The sequence below is a fragment of the Anopheles aquasalis genome, chromosome 2 (assembly GCF_943734665.1).
Source record: "Anopheles aquasalis chromosome 2, idAnoAquaMG_Q_19, whole genome shotgun sequence".
NCBI lineage: Eukaryota > Metazoa > Arthropoda > Insecta > Diptera > Culicidae > Anopheles > Anopheles aquasalis.
This window is the reverse complement of record NC_064877.1, coordinates 24,747,501-24,757,500: the sequence shown is the minus strand read 5'-3', so window position 1 is coordinate 24,757,500 and position 10,000 is coordinate 24,747,501. Positions and strand designations below refer to the sequence as shown.

The 10,000-nt window shown below is 45.3% G+C and overlaps 1 protein-coding gene across 1 annotated transcript; it reads right to left on the bottom strand.

The window, feature by feature from the left end:
• Positions 1–7,264: 7,264 nt before the first annotated feature.
• On the bottom strand, positions 7,265–8,266 carry LOC126572804 (GS homeobox 1-like). Its single transcript, XM_050232452.1, has one exon. It carries the CDS (start codon positions 8,264–8,266, stop codon positions 7,265–7,267), a length of 1,002 nt encoding a protein of 333 aa, XP_050088409.1.
• Between the last annotated feature and the right edge of the window lie 1,734 nt (positions 8,267–10,000).

Sequence of the window (10,000 nt, the reverse complement as noted above, 5' to 3'; positions counted from 1 at the left end):
TTCAACAACGCCTGTGAAATGTAAACATTGATCGCTTACCAACAACCCATTCATGATCATCGCCTACACTCAACACACATATAATTCCTCCTCTTTTTTTAAACTTATGTTTCCCTTTGTGAGATCTAGATTTGGTTACCGATGCCAGGGTTCCACCAGTTCCGACCGTTCCGTGGCGTGACGAATTTAATTTGATATCATTTTATAATTTTAATGAAATTTGTTTGTTATCCTAATTTCATCGCTAATTGGATTACCGGCTCGGCTGCTGTACGGCCGGTCAGCTAGCAGCCATCCGTTCTCGTACGATACCCGGCTACGGAAACGAACTTCCTCTTGCGTATGAGTCGGCATCAGACGGCCTACCTAAGAGGGCTACAAGCTGTGAACGGAACGGATTGGATGAACAAGGATCTACAGGACGCCTGTGGTGCCCATAGGTGGGGTGCGCTGGAACAGGCACGGGAACAGTCCTGGTGGTGTAGTTTGGTTGATGCGTTCTACCCAGAGTTGGACAGCCGTTAATAAGCTTCACCTTTTGATACGCATCCTCTACCGTCGAGGACGTTTGGCCAAACACCGGGAGCTTAAATTGCTTTTTAAAATCATCTCCAACTGAGTCCGATGCTTGCTCTCGGCTGGATGACGGCACCATCCAGGGTCAACATATAGGTTGTCTTCGTCCTCGAAGATTCGCCCTCCACTCCCCCCGGTTGTGATGGCCATAAAACACTCCAGCAACGTTCCGAAGTATTTTGAAATCGTTTTACAGCAGCGATACCCTGGAGCCGATACCGATAACGTATCTATTCCGTTGTTGCGTCACTGGCCACGCGATAGAGAATGGTCTACGGGATTGGGAAGGGATTTTTTTCCGGCCATCCAAGAAGGGGTTGTAAATCTTAACTCAACGTGTGTGTTGAGGGCTCGACAGGTCAATATAGCAGTGTTGGCGAATAGGCACTGTTACAACCAACCAACTTCAAATGCATTCCAACTGTGTCGCAATGTTCGATACAACTGGTTGTTCGAGGATTCGGGTTACAATGGAACAGAAAGAGCCTTAGAACTTGCAACTTCCTGTCAGTTCGGGCGTTGCACAATTGGAAACATATTAGGACGTCTTCCGATCTTTAGAAAATTTTCGGCATCGATTGTTGCGGCATCTCTCGTGGGAGTATTTTTTTTCTTCTTCCTGTTGACAATGCACATCTCTCACGTCGATGACGAGTGGTACGTTTGGTGACAGTTCAGGTGCGGGAAAGGCTCGAAATAGCTAACGAATAGCACAATTCCATTGCAAAAGCCTTTTGATGGGAATGTGTTGAAGACAGTACTATTCTGACGGAATGGTTGAGAGTGAGAGAAAGTGAGAAGAGCTGTTCGTTCGCAGAAGCTTGTCAGGAGAAGAAACAATGGAAGTGAATGAAGTAGCCGCATTCTGTATTTGACGGAGTGTGCCGATGGGAATACTGCTTACCTTAATTTGCTCGGTGTGATCCATAAGGACACTTGCTGCGTCGATCTGGAAATGATAACCGTGTTCCAACTCGCTTCACGAGTGATTCTTAAGGGGATGCTAAAGTTCATTCAAGTCCAAAAAAGACTCATTTTTGACGATTTCTTGTGAAAACACCATTCAACTTTATGTTTTCAAGTGAATGTCATATTAAACTACAACTTTTCAAGAATATTTGATTGTATTTTGGAAAAGATTTATTCAAAACATTACAAATGGCACCATTTTTAGGAAGGCATGTCTTCGAAAAGGGTACTTTTCCGGTGTCCATCGTAGCCTGGTCCGTTGAGTTTTTGTTGTATTTCCAATGTTTGGCAACATTTTGAAGTGATGAACAAATGATCACACTATGATGGTGACGGAATGATCAATTATCAAACCGGGTTCGTCGCTTAAAGTCTTTCGAAGAATTTCAGATTTTTTCGATTTTTTGCAGCGTTTTGAAGTTGAAAAAGTTATGCTTTTCGCGATGTTGTTCAGCTCTTTACCAGTATCCCCGGCCGGCACTCATCTTGAGAACTTTTCACACCTTATATTATGCAACAAGATGCAGTGCATGAAGTAGCATCTTTCGGTCACTTCGTGTCTTAAAATTCTGTGGCCCCGAACCCGGATGATGAGGCAGCATTTTGTCAGATTTTCGCCCCGAGATTCTCCGAGTAATTGTTCCAAAATTGCATGCCCATTAGCAATGGTGATGCGTGATGGATTTTTGCCACTTGGACTCTGGCATTCCCACGGCATGTAACCCCCCGGGGTGTGACTGGGTCCTGCACGCTATTCACCAATCTGTTCACCACTATCGGTGATCTCGTCGGTGACTTTTGGCCGACGAGACCAGAGGCCAACTAGAGCAAACACATGCACCGCGGGTGGTGTTGACAAATTCAAATCCAATAGTGAATCCACTCCAGAAACGCTCCAGGGCCAGGAGGAACGTTGCCAGTCGAGTGCTCACTTGAACGGAGGCAGAATCCTGCGAGAACACGAGACCAGGGACCCGGACCGGTACTATTGGCGGTTGGTTTTGTCACCAAGCGCGGCGGGTGGTGTGGACCTGTTTAGCGAGCTGGCGGCCAGGTATTCACCGTCAATGAGGCTGGGTGTAGCTACATCGGGGCCAACGGAGTGTCTCTGGAATTTCGTGGGTCGCCATCGGATCGATGAATGAACCGCTAACAACGGGCGGGCCGGTAGCATGAATGGCACCGAAGACACTTTCCATGAATGAGAAGAAGGAACAATGAATGGTGCCTGGGTGTGTGCACCCTGAGTTGATGTATGAGGTGTACGCAGGTAAGGACATTCGAAGGATCCCGAAACTACCTGTGCCAATGCGAAACGGATCACGGAATCTGGGTTTTCATGGTCGTAGCTTTTGTAACGAAGAACGGCTTTTCTGTGGAAATCAAACATCCCACCACACTCCATCGATCGCCTGTCTGCCAAATGCCTACAGGGGTTACAATACAATGTAGAGTAAAGGAAAAGAAACATCCCAAGAGCGATCCAGACCAGACCAGACCAGACAGAGTGTCGTCGCTGGTAAGCGGGGAAGCCGTTCCTTCACTCCACTCCAAGCATCCTTCAGCACTTTAGCATTCGTTTGTGCCGACAAAGGCGGAATCTGGTTCAATGAGAATGATGGACCTTACAGAATTCAAGGATATCAAACGTACCCACCCGAGAGAGAGAGAGAAACGCACCATTCGGTTGCGTTCAGTCGGTAAGGGCAATGATAATAAATTAACTTCCTCTTTGTGAAAGCAAACAAAACACAAATTACAATCGCGCTGTGCAATGGTCACGAAAGCCAAAGTCGAAAACCGAACCGGCCAGCGGCTCTTGAAGGATTGTCTCTCTTTGTGCAGCTTTGTCCGGGTTGTAGGACGATCGGCTCGATTCTCATCGGTCAGAAATCGATTTTTATTGGAGTTTTATTCCTTCGCCGTGCGTCTTTAATTGAGCGTCGAGGTCCAAGGCGCAGGACGCAGGCTCGAAGGTGGTGTTTGTTTATACCGTGGCGTAGGCCATGGCGATTCGTTGTCCTGATGGGCAGCTGCCGGTTGATCCGCGCGCCAACCCTGACCATCACACCGGCGAACGGTTGCCGCGCCTCGGGCCAATGTGACCGTTTGATGATTAATCGATGATTGTGGTCGCTGGCGGTCGTCGCTGGCGTGGTTTTGAACCGTTTTTTCCGTCTCGCGCCTGGCCACTATCAATGATTTGTGGTTTGTTGACACTGGGCAACAGTGTGGTCGTTAGTGCGGTGACACGTCCTAAACGGAGCATCTTTGGGATTATATTTTACTTTTTCTTTTCATGTAATGCGATGTTTGTTTGATGTTTTCTATTTTTTTCAATTCGCTCAATTGATCGTTGGTTTAGGATATCGTTTTTGTGCGGAATGTGTGGTCAGTAAGGATGTTATGGAAGGACACGGATGAATCTTGAAGTGCATCCGAAGGAGTAGCAGCGTGAGCGACAATGATAGATGATGAACTGGGCCGATGACCGTCTTAACAAACACAGGGACATGCAATTAATTTCCGTTGTTAGCAGGCAACATAAGCGAGTAGCAGTTTGAAGTGATTTTGTTGACACAGTAGAGTGGATTTTCCTTTCCTTGGATACAAAGAGGAACATGTAGCCTTCATGTCAGGGCTCTGAAAGTAAATAATTTCAATTTTGCGTGTACGGTTGCTCTGTTTAATGCTGATTTTTTAAAGATTTTTCATGAATTTCATTTGAAATGAATTTAAAATGTGTAGAATCAAACAGGGCTGACAAGCGAAAATAGTTAGATCTGTTAAAATATTAACCAGTTATAAACGACATTACTGTAATGCTTTAACTATACGAAATTGAGCATTCAACTTGAAGAAGAAAAACGTCTTGTATCAACGATCGTTAACACGATAAACGACAGATAATTGAAGAGGACTCTACTTTGAATCAACCAACAAGGATGATAAAATAGGACACCATTTTACACTATGCCCTACATTCCGTAAGCATTCTTTCGTACGGAATGAATGGGAGCATTCTACATCAACTTGTTGTCGCATTGGTCACTACTGATACTGTACGCTAATGAAAGATAATATGCTTGTTTAGGATACAAATTACTATAAACTCACGGGCTTCAATATGCGGGAATTCATTTTGAGGTTGAGTAAACAAATCATATGTTTTTTTAAAGAATAACATCTCTGAAAAAACAACCTCAGAAACTTTGGCAAAATGGCCAACTCAGCACCAAGCGGGGGTTCCGGCACGCTTTGGATCGTGCCCGGTGCCAAGGCTCTTCAGAAAACCAACAAGATTAGTTCAGGGATAATCGGCTTCCAGCGGAAAAAAGAGACCGAGTAGCTCTTTGACTTCATTCACCTGTGGCCGCGTGTCAACGAACATGCTTCGGCAGCCAGAGAGCTGCTCATCACCACTCCTCGGTAACCGATGTAATCCGATGACCATGGATCACCGAGGAAGGAAGGCAGTTGGGAAACCCAAAAGCCTAAGGCCGCAAAATCCCATCCCGGACCACTAGAAATCGTCCATCGAGAGGCGCACGGGTAGCCATTTCGATGCCATCTCACTTAGCCGGCTCACTGCCTCTGCTTCCTTGACCGAGCGTTATGAATGGTTTCTGGTGCTTCTTCGGTGCGTCCTTTCGGGTTAACCACTTCCTGTTCTTCACGCCAGACACTTCAAACCGCCCACATAATTGATCCGTTTTCGATCCAGCACTCCCCTCGTCACCGAACGTCATCATTAACGAGAAGCGGAGGTTTTTTTGGAACTGAAAGGACTTAGGGAAAACGACACGGGTGTACCGGAACCTTCCGACGGTGTTTCCGCTTTCTGTTCCGTTATCCTTTTTTTTTGTTTGAATAAAACTTCATTATCATGCTGCCTGGCCAAGCAAGGGCTCGTGTCCTGTCACTGATGAGATCGGTTCGGAAGCATAAATTAAGGAAAAGGTGCACCATTGCTGGCCCCACTCGGTGCCTCCGGGAAATTTGCAATTTCATATGCATTAAAACCGATGCTGTTCAATGGATGGATCCGGATCCGATTTGACTTTTCGTTTCGAGCGGTACGAGCCTTGACCACCGCCCCGGTCTTTGGACCCTTATGCGAAACACTCTCATCGCACCGACTGTCGGTCACTTCCGATTTCGGCCGCTCGTTCAGGCACACAATGAATGTGCAAATGTGCATCATAAGCGTTGGCGATGAAGCCCCCGGGGGGGAAGCCTTCGTCAAACGGATGGTACCGGTGATGCGATGATGAGCGTGAAAATTGAAGTAAATTAGTTTCATATGCAGTTGCTTCCGGCACACCTTTTTGGCGGGTGTGTGGGTGAGTAGAATAAAAAAAGAAAACTTCATTTCCCACTGGCGTGTCAATAATTGATAGGATACTAATCGATTCTAATTCTTCGGCGGTGTGAGATGGTGAGAAGGACCGCTTTCATGTTTGAAAGTGTTCCCATATTCATTACTTCTTGGCGTTCACAGGAAATGCATTAGGAAATGGGAGGAAAAAGTGAAACAGATCTATTGAACATTTCTAAAGTTTTTTTGCAAACTCATTAAACTACCAAATGCGTAGCAAAACGCAACTGTCGAACGTCGATAGAGGTAAAGCCATGGTTATGGCAAGCATGTGGTTGGGAAGGATTCATTAAGAAATGATACTGTTATAGTGTTTATATTTTTTATTGATAGCAACGCATTGGTGAGAGTTTGAATTACCTTTTCTCAAATACTGACGACTATAATTTATTTCAATGATCATATCTTTAATAGATTCAATGGAAGGAAATGCCGTACCCACTTCTGAGTTCTTGTTTTGGTACACAAAAATACAGCTTTTCCATTCATCTCAGTAAAAGTAAATTTTATTTTTGCATAAATTTCCAAAAAGCAGTATAAAATAATTCAATAAATAATTGCTCAAACCATTATGTTGAAAGAGGGAGTGTGGCTCCTAGACAATTCGCAGCATTAAACTCTTGATTTTTGCATTTGCTGTTCTTAGTTAGGGAACCCGTTTATATTGAACATATTTTTGATGAAAATGACTGGAAGGCCGTCTGGAATATGCAGCATATTCTGTGTGCAAACTATGAGATGTTGTACACCACTAGCTATATAGCTATACATTTGCTTTACAATCGTATTTTAGTAAACGATGAACAATTTCCAATTTATTTAAAAATCGACTTAATTAAACGATAATGTCTGCAAGTGATATGGTGGTAAACGATTCTCGGTCTCGGCAACTAACTGAACTGGATATTTTTCTGCTAATAACTATCCTTATTTTGCAAATTTGACTAAAGTTGTAAAGATTTCTTTCATTTACATTTAAATCTATATGTTGTTCGAATCAACGATTAGAACGAAGTTTTTTTTTCAAAAAAGAGTGTTTCAATGAAATGCTGAATACCAGTAATAATACGATAGATCTATGCAATGTGATATTCATCCCTCGATTGAACCGATCCCGCATCAAAGAATGCAAAGGCAAAGTTTAGTTTTTCATTTCATTTGATTTTATATGATTTATTATAAATGTTTCGCATCATAAAGTAACATAGCTAATTACTGGGAACAACATTTCCGAAATTACATTTCCGGTTGGTATACTTTTCTATTCTTTTTCCTTCGCCCAACGATCACGATATATACAGGAGGGAAAGCGCATCGCCACCATCTCGCACCGGCAGGACGCTAATGTTGGAAGTGTTTACTAAAGTCCCACGCCTTATCCTGTTGACTCTGCTCGGCCGCTGGAGACGACGGAGCGGTACGGGCCTGATCCTCCGAATCGGAACCATGCCCACAGCTTGATCCACGGCAGCAGCACTGACCACCATGATGCTCCTTCGGTGACACTGGGCCACTGCCGACGGGTGAGCTGCCAAGCTCACTGAACGGCGCGTCACCCTTCTTGCGCTTAACGCGACGGTTCTGGAACCAGATCTTGACCTGTTTCTCCGAAAGCCGTAGCCGGGTCGCGATCTCGATGCGCCGCAGTCGCGTAAGGTACATATTGCCAGCAAACTCCCGTTCCAGCTCAAGCAGCTGGGTGCTGGTGAAGGCGGTCCGAATCCGTTTGCTCGACAGTTCATCATCGATCGTGTAGGTTTGTGGCAGATCGAGTGGAGTTGGCGATGGAGTGCTGGATTTGTGGATATCACTGCTGACCCGAAGTCCGGTGGAGGTTGTTGCCGCCGTTCCACCGTTGGCAACGGATGAGATGGATCTCTTCGCCCCGACAGTCGGTGTGGGTGGTGAGGGTGCACTGTACGGGGTGTAACGTTCCGGTGTTCGCTCACAGCGGTACAGCTTCCGGTAGTAGTCCTCTTTCGGTGAGAGATGTCTCGGGGGTGACACATCCGTTGGTTGGTACAGTTTGGGGGATAGATCGAGTTTTCCCTCCGGTGGCCAGAACGGAACAACGGGCGGTCCAGTGGGTGTGAGCGGTGTTAGCGCGTGTGGGTACAATGGCGAATGTTGTTGGAGTAGCTGGTGCTGCTGGTGCTGCTGCTGTTGCTGCTGTTGTTGTAGACCGAGCGAGAACAGATAGCTTCCGACATAGTTGGCGGTGTAGGGCAGTGTAGCAGGCGGTGTAACGGGTAGCTGCGTGAACGGTCCTCCGTAGGGGAAACTCTTTTTCACCGGAGCCGGTTTATCACTGATCAACGAATCCACAAGAAACGAACGAGACATCTTGGCGTCCAACTTAGATTTCACGCACGCACGGCAGAGGCACTACTCAGCAGCTTGCTTTACGATTCTGTTCCAAAATATCCTTCTATTCGTTTGCCACAACCTCACTGTTCGAGCACAAATCTCCGAATGGTGTGAGGACCAGATGCTGGGAAGGGTATTTATAGGCAGAGTCCTTTTTTCCCCTTGAACGTTTGTGCGAGCAAATCCCAAGGGGACCTTGTGCGGCAGCTCCGATTGGTACACACGTCCTGTATTGGGCTTGGCCAGGTCAACAAGTCGGTAGGGCACGCCAGGGACATTACCTGAAGCGTAGGACCGGCCGGGACCGGTAGCTTAAGTAGCGTGAAGGGGTCCGACAACCGTCTGCCCTAGCCAATTCGTCACCTTGCCAGTACCGGAAGGCCACGCTGCTCCCTACCTCAACAGATGGTTTCGATGCAGAATGTCCTGCGTTCGGTGCCGGTTGAAATGAGGGGAAGGAAGAGACACGGATGCTAGATGGATCGGTTTTTTTTCTCTTCTTTCTCCCTTTATTACTTATTCATTGCAGCTATCCTGGTATCCCGGGAGGGAAGGGAAACACAACATCGATGATCACGTGTACCGATCATCACACTCCAGGGAACTCCGCCCAGTTTTTCGACGGTGGTTGCTTTCGCCGGCTTTCCTTTTACTGTACGCTCTGCTCCTTCTTTGCCACTAGGTTCTATGATCGTAGAGCAGACAAACTAGGTACGAATTGGTGTGTATTAAATTCAAAGAAGTGCTGTTGGCTTGACTTCTCTTTTCCGCTCGAGACTGTTAAGGTAACTAAAAAAGGGAGCAAAGATATGGCACGGCTAGACATTTCGGCGCGACAGACGAGTCGCCAGCTTGTCTGCGAGCATCACAATGGAGTGGAGAAGCTAGACAACCGAAAAGGATAGGCTCGTGTCGATCGCCATTGAGAAGGTTGTTAATGCGAATTGTAACAGACGCTAGACACCAGAGGCTCAAGACAGCTGCCTGTTTGTTACTTCGACAATTGTGAGTTCTATTAAATTAGCTGCTTTAAAGGGGGACTAAAGTTAATTCGAGCCTAAAAAAGGTTCATTTTTGACGAATTTTTATGAAGAAACCATTTAACTTATATTTTCCAAGTGAATATTTTATTAAACTACAACTTTTCAAGAGTATTTGATTGAATTTTGAAGAAGATTTTTAATTTCTGGTAGCATTTTATTGTAGAAAAAGTGATCACACTATGATGGTGACGGATCGATTAACGAACAAACCGGGTTCGTCGTTTAAGCGAGCAAGTCTTTTGATTAGGACCAAAAACGGTGCCCATCGTAGCCGTGTGATGGGTCATCGGAAAAATACAAATCATATTTTTTTTCTTAGATAATTTAGCTAGATAATATAATATAACTTAGATTTTCTTATAAGTTTATCCTGGAAGCCCCATTAAGTTTTTCTTGATATTCTAATTTTTCGTTGGAATCGTTGATTTTGTTTTCGGAGCAAACTAGATCAACTGTGTCAACTTCATGTTTGCCATTTTTTCAAAATGTTCTTTCGCATTAAGTAGGTTAAATGTAGTATTGAATAAAGTACACCAAATATGGCTTCGTAATTTTAACCGCAACTCGAAGACGCGGGAGCCAACACATCAGCGATCAATAGATGCAAATCAAAATAATAGATAATCTTCGTCCTTCCACTCTCCCCCATGCATTCATTCGCCTACAT